Raw genomic sequence first — 13,392 nt, 5'->3', positions numbered from 1 at the left:
CCTGACTCTGACAGATGGTCCTCCGGACTTTGCTGGATTCCTTGAGTACCAGGAAACTCATGAACACTGTTGAGTTATCGGGAAGCTCAAAGTATTTAAACATTGTTCACCTGGAGCCAAACTATACCTCCTCTTTTCTCTGCATGGTCTCCCTTGGTGAGGCTTCTAATTCACATGACTCCCAGTCTTAGCTCCGTTTAGATGGCTACCACAACCTTGGCGGTAGTCCCGATCTGTGGCCTGGACTACAGTTTTGGAAATCTGTTGGGTCAAACCCATGAAAGACGGCAAAACCTGGATAACTAAAAGTCCTGAGTGCAAATGGAAAATAACCATTGTATGGGACGAAGATACCTGATTTGGTTCAAGTAAAAGAGATTCAAGGCTTTTAATCCTAAATGTGCTGTGAGCCCATAGTGTAGGGCACAGCAAGTCTGTGCTAAATGAATAACTAATGTCAATGCCAAGGCCATTTGCCACTGTGCTCCTGAGCTAAGAGCTTGTTAGAACACATCTGGGCTTCTGGGACAGCAACATCCAGAATGTGTGCAGTCAGGGGATGGTATCTAGAGGCCACAGTGAACAGTTGGGAAAATCGGGCTACAACCTGGAGAAGGGAAGCTTTGGAGAGGTACAAGAGCTGTCTTCAAGCAGGAGAAAAATTTGTGGGAAAGAGAATACTTGGTTTGTTCTTTCTGCCTTCAGAGCACAAACCCAGGACAGGTTTAGGAGATTAAAAAAAAAAAAGGCTATTTATTGGTTCTGTTGATGAGGAGGCATCTATTTCTGAGATCTGTAAAAGATCTAATGACCTTAGCTTTACTCTGGAAAAACCCTGTTTCTACTCCTATCTATGGGGATATGGAACCAGATGCTGATTTCTAAGCAGGGCATAGATGATAGAACTGCTGAATTCATCTGAGGAAGAATAGTTGGGCAGCAGGCCTCTTGAGAAACCTGCCAAAGAGAGGGGACTTTTCCAAACTTTATAGCCAAAGAGCTAACAATTTTCCAGTTGCCAGAAACCAACCTCAGACCCCAAACACAAGAGCCTGCTTGGTACTATGGAGAGCAATGGGAAGAACATAGAACTTAGAGCAGATAGAATTGTTTGAAACCTATGCCATTTACCAGTTCTGTGACCTTAAGCAAGTTATTAATCTTGCTGAGTCTTAGTTTACCCACCTGAAAAATGGGATGATTAAGGTCTAGCTCATTGGGTCATTGTGAGGATAAAATAACAATTATAAAGCCCCAGGCGTATAACCAGGTTCCAATAAATGTTAAAGCTGTTCCTTACCCCCTGAAGCAAATTGCCAAGAGTATTACATTTTATAAATTAAACACTTTTTTTTCAGGGCCCCCTTCTGAACTCTCCCCAGCTATTGAGGAAGAAGAGTCAAAGAGTGGCCTGGATGTCATGCCCAATATCTCTGATGTGCTGCTTCGCAAACTGCGGGTCCACAAGTCTCTCCCTGGAAGGTAAAATTGGGGCATGGGTTGCACAAGACCCCACATTGGGTGGCCCCTGTATTCAATTGTAGATAGGACACAGGAGCACCAGACTTGATTTTTGACACCAGAAGTGTCAAAGTACAATAGTTCAGACAGGACTAATGCACCCAAAACAAAAAGAATAATAAAGGGCCAGGTGAGGTGGTTCGAACTCAAAGAGGAGCAGGTGGGGTTCATAGGTGAACAATGCCATCAAGAAAGTGAAAAGACAACCCCCAGAATGGGAGGAAATATTTGCAAAGCATGTATATGATAAGGGACTTCTTTCTATAATATATCTGCGAAGAACTCTTATAACTCAATAAAAAAGACAACTAATTTTTTAATTTTTTAATTGAAGTGTAGTTGATGTACAGTATTATATGTTACAGGTATACAACAGAGTGATTCACAATTTTTAAAGATTATACTCCATTTATAGTTATAAAATATTGGCTATATTCCCTGTGTTGTACAATATATCCTTATAGATTATTTTATACATAATAGTTGGTACCTCTTAATCCCCTACTCCTATCTTGCCCCTCCCCACCTCCCCGCCAACTGGTAACCACTAGTTTCTTCTCTATATCTGTGAGTCGGCTTCTTCTTTTGTTATATTCACTAGCTTGTTGTATATTTTTAGAGTCCACATAAGTGGTATCATACAGTATTTTTCTTTCTCTGTCTGACCTATTTCACTTAGCATAATACCCTCCACGTCCATCCATGTTGCTGCAAGTGGCAAAATTTCAATTCTTTTTTATGGCTGAGTAGTATTGACAACTAATTTTTTTAAGTGGGCAAAAGACTTAAATAGACATTTCTTCAAAGAATATATATGAGGGGTCAATGAGCACATGAAAGGATGCTCAGCATCAGTAGTAATTAGGGAAATGCAAATTCAAATGATTTATCATGAATAATAAATGATAAATTCATTAAATGAATGATTTATCATTTATCGTAAATGATTAAAATGAGATATAATTTTATATCCCTAGAATGGTTTTAATAAAAAAGATGGGCAATAACAAATGTTGGTGAGGATGTGGAGGAATTGAAATTCTCAGTAAAATGGTGCAGCCGCTTTGGAATAACAGTTCATTAAAAAGTTAAACATACAGTTATTGTATGGCCCAGCAATTCCACTCCTAGGTATATAACAAAGAGAAATGAAAATATATGTCCACACAAAAACTTGTACGTGAATGTTCAATAACAAGCATTTTTCATAATAGCTAAAAATGGAGACAAACCAAATGTCCATCAGCTAATAAATAGATAAATAAAATCTGATATATCCATAGAATGGAATACTATTCAGCCATAAAAATGAAATCCTTATATATGCTACCAGATGGATGAACCTCAAAAACATTATGCTAAGTGAAAGAAATCAGTCATGTGTTGTATGATTCCATTCATATGAAATACCCAGAATAAGGAAATCCACAGAGACAAAGTAGATCAGTCATTGTGTAGGGCTGGGGATTGGGGGAGTGACCACTAATTGGTATAGGGTTCCTTTTTGGGAGGATTAAAAAGTTCTAAGATTGACTGTAATGATGGTTGTACAATTCTATGAATATACTAAAAACTACTGAATTGCAAATGTAAGAGCATGAAAAAAAAAGGAAAGAACAGTAAATGCAAAGGCCCTGGGGGCCACAATGACGTAAGTGTGTTTGAAGAGCAGAATGGCGAATGTGGCTGAAGAGTGGGAAGAGTCCGGTAGGGGCCGGTTCACAGAGGCCTTTGATTTTATTCTAAGGCCTATCAAGGCAGTTTGAATTCTTACCATCCAGAGTGGTCTCCTTGTACGTCACCTGCTAGGCCTCTGCCTTTTTGGAGGGTAATGGCTCTGCCCCTCCCTGCCTGTGCCAGTTCATGAGGCGTAGCTCTCTGCTTCAGGAGCTGACCTTGTCACGTGGCTTCTTTACCTAAACCACACCTCCCTGGGTCCTCAGGGCCTTGTACATTAAAAAAAAATGTGTTCTATAGCAAAAAAGCAGAACGTGAGTAATCAAGGTAGAAAAGTAAGTTTGGTTAATAATTGATGAAAATGTAATTTTCACATAATATCCAAACAAAGGCAGGAATCAAACGCAAGCTCAGTGAGTTTGATAACCCATTTAAGCAAGATGTGCATGTCCTATATGACAGCTGAGATTGTGTTGGCTGGCCCCCAGAGGAAAGTGCCTGACGGGTGGGCCTGTGGCCAGAACTGCAAGCCTCAAACAACTATGCACTTGTTTATCTCGTGCTCTGTACTCTGCTGACTTGATGGCCATGGGGTCTTGTTGCCTCATCCTGACAGGAAGGTTCTCATAGTCCCTTGTCAGGGGTGAGAACCAGCCCCTTGCAGAGATTGCTGACCCCTACCTTTGCTCTCGGGGTCCCTCCACACCCGTCAAAGGGAGGAAGCTGTGTTTCCTGAGAACCTTATCGATGGCATGCTGTGTTGCCAAGTCCTGTGATGCCAGTAGGACTCCTCCCCATTCTCCCACCCCAGCACAGGAAAGGGCCCATGCATTATTTACATCATCCGGGTTTCAGAGCAGGGCTAACTTTAGTCACCAGCCAGAGCAGCAGCCGAGCAAGGGTGCAGAGTGGAAGATGCTTTTGCTGTGGGAACCGCACCCTCTGCGCCAGCTGGGGCTCTCTTGCCCAATCTCTGATTCCAGCCATCAGAAGTAGAGAAGAGCTCTGGCCACTCTTTCCTACCGTCTGTTCTCTGGCTCACATGCACCCTTGTCACACCCCTCGGAGGCAGGAGGAGGGTCAGGCTTTGCAGACCTGGGCAGCCCCAGAAAAATTATAATGGCTGTTCAGATGTATACAACTTGTGAAGTATATAGCTTGTATAGTCTTTTATTAAGTCCTCACAGCATGCCTGTGAGTCAGTCTTAATAATAAACATCTCCTGAGTGCCCGCTGAGTGTGGATGTCCTATGAATATACACATATGTACATATACATGTATATACATATATATACACATACATACATGTGTGGATGTCATATATAGGTGAATATAGACACATATATATATACACATTTATACATACATATATATATTCCTTATAAGACTCCTGCAAGGTAGATATTATTCCCAATTTACAGATGAGCAAACTTAGATTAAATAACTCATCCAAAGTCACACTTAGTAGAGGCACTGGTGGAGCACTGACCCCAGGATCTAATAGTTTCCACCATACTTCCTCTGCAGGAGTCACTATCTTGGCGAATATCTCACGGGTTACAGAACTCACACAAAGGGTACCCTGCATCTTTTCCATCTCGCCAGCCCTGCTTACTCTAATTCCTGGAAACACCTGGTCTGCTTGCTGTTCAAAGGCACCTTTTGGTTTATTTCAAATGTTGGATAAAGTTCATTTGCATGTCTTTTCTTTTTCGCAGTGCCCCTCCACTCACTGAAAAGGAAGTTGAGGTAAGTAACTCCAGTGTTTTATGAAATTGAGTACTTGAGCTTGAGTGGGTTCATTCAAAACATTTCCTTCTCCAGCCTCTGCTCCTGACATTTTTATGCAAACATGAGAATGAGTGGCCATGGGGGGAATATGGGCATCGTGATCAGCCCTATTGAGCCACCAAGACCCCGACCACCACTCCAATTAATGGAAGACTTTGACAAATTTCGTCAGGGATGAGAAGGTAGCTAGAAGTTCCACATTTCTTCAACGGTTGTTTGTTTTCTTTAAAAGTATGACTTAGATACACAAAGCAGCTGGGAGGCTGCAGAACTGAATCAAATTTATTTCAAAATTACTAAAAGTTGGTCAGATTTCACGTTTCAGACTTTGGTCTGGAGGAAGAAGGTGCTTTCCTTCTGAGGGTTTCAGACTTAAGGAAGCCAGCTCAGCCAAGGTGGTGGCTATGCTGTCAGCTCTCCCACCTTCCCTGATTCTCCCATGATTCTCCTCGGGGCCTCCTTGTCTCTGTAGAGAAGCTGTCCCAATGGGGCTGGTGAGTGAGCTGAGAGGAATTTGCATTTCATTCTGGCAAAGGGGTAGATGGTCAAAGAGAATGCATCAGAGGTGAGACAGTGAGGACCTCCGACACCAGCAGTAGTTTGTTTCCGTGACAATTACATTGGAATTGATAGAAGGAAGGGAGCAAGAACATGGATGATTCCAGAATACTTCACTCCAGGTTGGGAGGATGGAAGATTTTACAGTCTTAAAACATGGTTTACCCTTGATAACAAGAAAACGAACATACACTTACTGAGACCCAGTGGACCACATAAGCGATACTCAATAGGAAGTAGCTTTCAATGTGGCCCTCATCATCATCATCATCGAGCAGTTCAGGGTCTTCAGTTCTCCGTCTGGAGATGTCTGCCCACCGTGGGCCATGTTACATGAACTTCAGATGCTCAGGCAGAATCAACTCACCCTAAGGGTATAAATCTTCTACCACTTGACACAGGCAAGGTAAATGAAAGCTGTAAAAATGAAGGCCGTTGCTTCCTTCCTGTGTAGAGTCCATCTGTCTATTTCTCCTCCGCAGTAGTTTCCTATTAGACCAGGAATTCCATGTCTGATCAACACCACCTTTCAAAGTTCATTCATGCAGGCTGCGTTTTTGGCATGGAGTATTTGTTCCAGAAAGCTTCTCCTAACAGAATCATACCTGGCTTTATTTAATCTCCTGGCAGCTTGTGAAAGCTGCTTTCCGTGTAGGATTTGGAATATTCAGATAAGATGCTGGTTGAAGTTTGCTTTGAGTCAACAGGCTTACATCTCAAGTGGGGTTTCTTTAAATACAGTGGTTTCATGTGAAATCTCCAAAACCCGCATGCCATAAATCCTAGCATGAATCCAAACTGCTTACACAATCAGCTGTGTTGGCCTGAGTTTATCTAAACCCATATACAGGATGTTATTTTCTTGACATTCAGGAAAAAGCAAAATGTTACTCTCTTGTTCTTTTTCAGTAAAATGTGTTTGGTCTTCTGTCCTGGGAAGGACCTAGCATGGACCTCAGGTTACTATTTCGCCACCTTTTGTGCAGTTTACTTCATTAAGGGAGAGTTTCACTTGTTCTTGGCTGCTTTGGGGGCTGGTTCCAGCAGCTGATTTAAAATCCTTGAGCAAAAATTCCACTGGCAGCCTTGCTCCCTGCAGTAACTCCTCCTAGCACCTCTCCAACACTCTTGTTCCCAACAGAACGTGTTTGTACAACTGTCCTTGGCCTTTAGAAATGACAGCTACACCCTAGAATCTAGAATTAACCAGGCGGAAAGGGAACGCAACCTGACAGAGGAGAACACAGAGAAGGAACTGGAACACTTCAAAGCTTCCATTACGGTAATTGTGGCGCCTGACTGGGGAATCCTTGCAGGAGACACTGTCCCCAAGGGCTGTGCCGGGTCTCCTGCTTTTCTCAGTCACCAAGTAGAGTCTCCTGAAGTGAGAAATGGGGCCGAGGCCCTGAACCAGGCAGTCTTCCTCAGAGCTGGGAGGAGCTGAGGCAGAGATCCCGAAGGCTTGGTTCCCTCAGGGCTGTAGTTAAGGCCTCTGAGCCCTTGGCAGCTTCTCAGGAGGGGCTGGATGACCTGGGGGGGGGACCCTGGGGACCAGAGACCCGGATGTGATTCCCTTCATCCAGGCCAGCCAGCTATAGAGTGTCCACACTGGGCTTCTCCAATCCCACAAGTAGCCATTGCCTGGGCCCTGCCGAGGCCCCTCCTCTCGGCCAGGATGGGGCCAGGGCTCGTCTTGTGACAGCCCTGGTCAAGTCTTGGTCTGTGAGGACCCCATGTGATGTTCCTTCTCCCTCCTCAGTCCTCAGCTTCACTCTGGCACCACTGTGAGCACCGGGAGACCTACCAGAAGCTGCTGGAGGACATCGCCGTCCTGCACCGCCTGGCTGCCCGCCTCTCCAGCCGAGCCGAGATGGTGGGGGCCGTCCGCCAGGTGAGCTCTGCTCTGTCCTCAGTAACTGGAGCAGTGATGTAAGCAGTGGCAACTATAGATACTGCTCATTGATGGCTTCCTCTGTGCCAGACATCCTATGTTCATAATTGTGGTTGTCTCAGTGTATTTTTGATGGACCACTAAATTCTTGAGGTGCTCCCCAGAAAAAGCTTTCTATGGATACCTACATTTGAGAACTGTTGCATACTACCTTCCTTTCTTGGAGATTTCTAATGCATGTTGGCATAAGCAAGGCTTTGAGAAGTCCTGTAATGAAAAGATCTGTTTAACATTACCGACGTATTTCTCAAACGTATTTGAGTAAAGAATCACCTCCCCCTTCTTGTTCCCACAAAATACCTATTCAACTCCCAGGGAACTAGTATTTGGCAAAATGTGCTTTAGGAAAAACTGCTTTGTTTCATTAATCCTCCCAGCGACTCTGTAAAGTAAATAATCTTATCCCCTGATGAAGACGTGAAGTCTCAGAAAGGTAATAGCACTAGCGTGGGGCAAAGCTGGGGTGCAGGCCCAAGTCTGGCTCCCTCGCAGCCACTTTGAAGTCGTGAGGCACTCAGGGTGCCACCCTGATCCAGCATGGTGTTGTGGGGTCAGACTGCCTGAGTTCTCATCCTGGCTCCACAAGGATTCACTGTGTGGCCTCGGGCCTCTGTGCTCCAGCTTCTCCAACCATAAAATGCGGATGCTGACAGTATCTGCCATACAGGGCACTATGACACTTGTAAAGCACCTGGATGTCATTATCACTGTTGCTGTTACTGTGGATCCATGTCCTGCTGCATGGTTTGCATGACATGGGTGTTCCTGGGGCCCAGCCCTGGGCAGTTCTCATAGAATGAAGGAAGGACAAGCCATGGGGCTGTCCCACCCGTGTGCTTCTGGGGAAAGGGCACCCAACTCAGCAGCAGCACCCAGGAAGGCACTCCAGCTGGGAGCAGCAACAAAGGGAGGGCTTTAGGGAAGTGGCTGGTCTCAGCTCAGGGCTGTGGGGACTTTGTCCAGGGGACAGTCACTGAGCGTGTCCCTCTGTGGACAGGCAGGCCGCGGGCAAGGATCTCTGAGGGATCCAGGGGGTGTCAGTAGAGAAGACTCCTCCTCATTTTGCATAGCCCTCGTGAAAGTGTTTCTCAGCCCACGCACGGCTCACTCCAGCCTTCACCCTTCTCCAAGTGGCTTCCGTGTCTCTGTCCTCACTGTCTTCTCTGGTTCCACTGGACCGGTTCAGGCACTCATCCTCTCTTCTCTTGTTGCTCTTGCTGCCACCAGTCTCACACCGTTCAGTCCAGTCTCCACTGGCGACTTGATTATGACACTCCCTTACTCTAAGACATTCGATGGCTCCCCTCTTCCTTCAGAATAAGTCCAAATTCCTTAGTCTAGCATTCAAGGTCCTTCACAACCCAGCCCTAACTCACCTTTTCTTCTTGTGAACAAACCCAACCATTTGCTGATTCCTACATGAGTAGGATGACCTGTGCTTTCCTGGCTTTCCAGACAATTCTGGTATATGCTTATTGTCCCAGCATAATTCTTGATGGCACCCCCTTTCACTCTCCAAAGGATCCTGTCTGGAGGGGAAATTCTCACCTCAATACAAGCCTTATGATGTCCTGCCTCTGGACCTTGGCTCTTGGAGTACCCTGGCTAATGCTCTTTGTCTCTCCTGCCCATAGCTATGTGCCCAGACCCTACAGCACTTCACTGCATCTCAAGAAGACTCCCCTGACCCATTCTCTTCGAGCAGAGATGACTCTGTTCCCTCTCATCTCCTGAAGCTTTGTGGCTGGGCTCGTCCTTGTTATCCCTGAGTGCAGGTGCCTGAGCCCCTGTCTCAACTCACATCCCAGACAGCAAACTCTTAGAGGGTAGAGTCACGTCTGATTGGTCCTTGTATCCTTTCGAGTCCCCCAGCCCAGAGCTTGGCTCAGAGCAAACAGTGCTGATGAGCTTTTCATCCAAATGCCCTGTGTGTTCACACTCCTTCCCTGCAGGAAAAGCGCATGTCGAAAGCAACAGAAGTGATGATGCAGTATGTGGAGAACCTGAAGAGGACGTATGAGAAGGACCATGCAGAGCTCATGGAGTTTAAAAAACTTGCAAATCAGAATTCAAGCCGCAGCTGTGGCCCCTCTGGTAAGGAACTGGGTTCCTGCCCACCCCCGACCTTGGCCCTGTGATATTGGGTCCCTGATGGATCCAGGCTAGGATCATACCTATGGGACAGCCCCAGGGCCTGTGTTAGGGTGAGCAAAGCTTGCTGCCTGGCCCAATGCTGCCCACAGGGGCCTCACAGTCACTGTTCCTGGGAGCTTGGGGGCCTGGAACCAGAAAGCATGAATGGCCCCCAAGCAACTCCTGATAAAAGTAACCAGAGAAGCTGATCACTGATGCAAGGCCCATAGGCTGCAAGAATTCAACCTCCTTTGTGAGAGTGGCACACCCCAAACCTTACAACCTTTGGGCTCTGGGGTCCCCACTTTGGGCAGCACATGCTAAGGAAATTGCACTTTATCCTGGAAAGCATTAGGGATCCAACCAAAGATTTTAATCAGGGAAATGACATGATCAGATAGATCATGAAGATTTAGAAGAGTAGAAGATTCCCTCGGGCAATGATGTGGCAATTATATTACTGGGGTAAAGCCAGAGACAGGGAAACCCACAAAGCGACTATTACAGTAATCCAGGTGAGAGAAGGAGTCTGGGCAGAGGGGTGGAGTGAGAGCCTGGGTAAAGGAGATACTGCTGAGATAACTATTAGACTCGTGGGCAAGACAAATGCTTTAAAGAAATACTCTTTTTTTAAGAAGTTCTATACAGATTGCTATAGAAGCACAGAGGAAGGGCCATCTGATTCCACTTGATATTGAGTTGCTGTGCTTTTTTTTGTTTTGTTTTTTATTTTTTATTGAAGTATAGTTGATTTACAATGTGTTAATCACTGCTGTACAGCAAAGTGACTCAGTTATACATATATATACATTCTTTTTTTGTTTGTTTTTTAACGTCTTTATTGGAGTATAATTTCTTTACAATGGTGTGTTAGTTTCTGCTTTATAACAAAGTGAATCAGCTATACATATACATATATCCCCATATCTCTTCCTTCTTGCGTCTCCCTCCGACCTTCCCTATCCCACCCCTCTAGGTGGTCACAAAGCACCGAGCTGATCTCCCTGTGCTATGTGGCTGCTTCCCACTAGCTATCGGTTTTACATTTGGTAGTTTATATATGTCCACGCCACTCTCTCACTTCTTCCCAGGTTACCCTTCCCCCTAAGTCTGTATGACAGACTCTAGGTCCATCCACCTCACTACAAATAACTCAATTTCGTTCCTTTTTATGGCCAAGTAATATTCCATTGTATATATGTGCCACATCTTCTTTACCCATTCATCTGTCGATGGACACTTAGGTTGTTTCCACGTCCTGGCTATTGTAAATAGTGCTGCAGTGAACATTGTATCACAGACTATTGAATATAGTTCCCTGTGCTATACAGTAGGAGAGTTACAGTGTTTTAAAGTAAAAGTAGGAGTTCTCCGGGCTAAAGGGGGAAATACACCCCACGTGGAGGAAACAGCATGTCCAAAGGCGTGGAGGTTGGGCTGAGAAGACTATGAAACAAACAGTCTGCTGTGGTTTGGGGTGTTGCAGTGTGACAATGACATGTTGAAGGTAAGACTTGTTAGACCAGGGGCACATGCCAGGCCCTGTGAACAATCTGGGTCTTTGTCCTCCAGGCAGTGAGGAGACACCGGTGGGTTTACACCAGCCGACATAGTCAGATATTATTTTTAGAAGATTGCTGACTTCAGAGTGGACGATGCATTAGGAGAGTGTGGACATTGAGGGACGGAGAGACGAGTTAGGAGGCTTTGCCGCAGTCCAGGAGAAGAAGGACGGTGCTGTGGACCAGTATCTTTCCTTGGGAGCTTGCCAGGGTTTGGGCTCTGGCTGATGAGGTGTGGTGTTAGCAGGAGAAAACAGACCTTTTAGCAACAGGAATCCCTGTTGGAATGAAAACATCCGTGTTACCAAGAGCAGAAGGAGGGAAAGTACAGAAAGTATAACAGATGGAGGAACCTTTATAAACAGGAGGGTTCACAAGTTTCCTGCGGAATATCAGTGACGCTTCCCAGGGTCCAAAGGCGGCGTACACATGCTCCAGACCGTCTGCTTTAGTCTTGGCAGCAAGGCTCCTGACCGATATGCATCTGGGCCTCTAAGAAACCTCTCTCTTGTCAGTGTTGGAAGTTGGAGAAGCTACCACCAAAGAAATCCTAACACGTGCACTCTTACAATAGTGTCCTGCAAGGTGCAGGGTCTCCTGTGAACCACCTTACTCACGATTTATGGAATGAGCACAGCTGCCCGTGAGTCTCGTCCATTCATTCTACAGACATTTATTGAGCATCTCTGGAGTGCCCACGTGATACTGGAATACAGAGGTGAAGTGTACCCAGCCCCTGATCCAAAGGAGTTCCCAACCTGTGGAACAGGGCAGTGTAACCAGCGCTGTGACAGATGTAAGCAGATTTTATGGGCGCACATGGCAGAGTCCCACATTCAGTCTGGGGGCCTGAGAAAGTGCTTACAATCAGATGGGAGCCGGTGATTGAGTGCTGAACAGTGAGTGGGTAGTTTTCACCCATCTGTTCCCATTCCACTGTTTTTCCAAGCTACACCTCAGCTTGGGCTGGTGCAGAGGGGCCAGATGTGCCCATCAGATACTCTGTGACCATTCCTTGAGGGTGGTTGTTCTTTAAGCTTTTATATGACTTCTTTGTCATATATGCAATCTTTGTCTGTGCCTGAAGACTACAGGGAAAGAAAAATATCTCTGATTTCAAGAAAGGTGATACACATTCAGAAGGAAAAAAAACATCTATTTTTTTTTTTCTGAATATGAAACATGCTGATTGCCTGCATTTTGGATTATTTCCTTAAGGGAGATTTCCAGAAGTGTAAATACTAGCTCAGGGGAAAGGAATATTTAGAAGGCTCTTTTTTTTCTGTATAAATAAGATCTTTATTAAACAAACTGAAACAGAGAATTGAATAGTCACTAGGGAGCTTCAGGGGAAAAGTCACTTTTACCAAATATCCAGAGAGGGGGAAAAAAACACAAACTTCAATTGACAGGAGTTGTGACCAGCATCATCAATAAAGTAGTGTCGTTGCAATGCCTAGCTTTTAGAAGAAATTAATCAAGAGTCAATATAAATATCTCATAGATTCTCTCTAGTCATAGTACTCCAGGTTTACCTTTAAAAAATGGGAAACAAGTGAGATTTGTTCTCAAGGCATCTTTTCCCACTTTGAGACCTTCATGCTGTCCCTTGACTGAAATATATCCCTGAAATCTTACCTTTGTCCATTCTACTGTAAAAAATACCCCAGTTTTGTGTTCAATTCCTTGTATATTTGCTCTCTATATTTAATGGTGACAAACTAATATATGCTCAGTTTTCTGTGATTAATAAAGAACAGGCATTCCCTCTATCAGGTGGATTTGCATTTTAACAGGGAATTCTGATGACAGACAGATTCAGAGTTTATGTCACTAATCTTTTTTTTTTCTTTATACAGCAGGTTCTTATTAGTTGTCTATTTTATACATATTAGTGTATATATGTCATATAAGGCTCTTAAAGCAAATTATTTCCAAATAACCCATTGATATTTCCATTTAATGGGTAATGGTGATGCTCAATTCATTGTGCCATGGACATTCTTGGCTTTTCTTTTTGAAAATATTTTTGACTTTGATGGGCCAATATCGTATCTCTTCCCATAGTTTTTATTTTATTTTATTTATTTATTTATTTTTTTTCCGGTACGCGGGCCTCTCACTGTTGTGGCCTCTCCCGTTGCGGAGCACAGGCTCCGGACGCGCAGGCTCAGCGGCCATGGCTCACGGGCCCAGCC

At 44.7% G+C, this 13,392-nt stretch overlaps 1 protein-coding gene across 8 annotated transcripts in view; it reads left to right on the top strand.

Annotated features, from left to right (window-relative positions):
* Positions 1 to 13,392, top strand: part of IRAG1 (inositol 1,4,5-triphosphate receptor associated 1) — a 120,258-nt gene that overhangs the window by 81,173 nt on the left and 25,693 nt on the right. For all 8 annotated transcript variants that reach the window (XM_007115409.4, XM_007115408.4, XM_007115407.4 and 5 more), the window contains 5 exons: positions 1,359 to 1,482; positions 4,918 to 4,948; positions 6,690 to 6,830; positions 7,308 to 7,439; positions 9,452 to 9,593. In XM_007115409.4, the coding sequence (XP_007115471.1) occupies positions 1,359 to 1,482; positions 4,918 to 4,948; positions 6,690 to 6,830; positions 7,308 to 7,439; positions 9,452 to 9,593 (570 nt within the window). The remainder of the gene's footprint in view (positions 1 to 1,358; positions 1,483 to 4,917; positions 4,949 to 6,689; positions 6,831 to 7,307; positions 7,440 to 9,451; positions 9,594 to 13,392) is intronic.

This window comes from Physeter macrocephalus, chromosome 16 (genome assembly GCF_002837175.3).
Source record: "Physeter macrocephalus isolate SW-GA chromosome 16, ASM283717v5, whole genome shotgun sequence".
NCBI lineage: Eukaryota > Metazoa > Chordata > Mammalia > Artiodactyla > Physeteridae > Physeter > Physeter macrocephalus.
The sequence above is the reverse complement of the archived record's forward strand: the minus strand, read 5'-3'. Positions and strand labels throughout refer to the sequence as shown.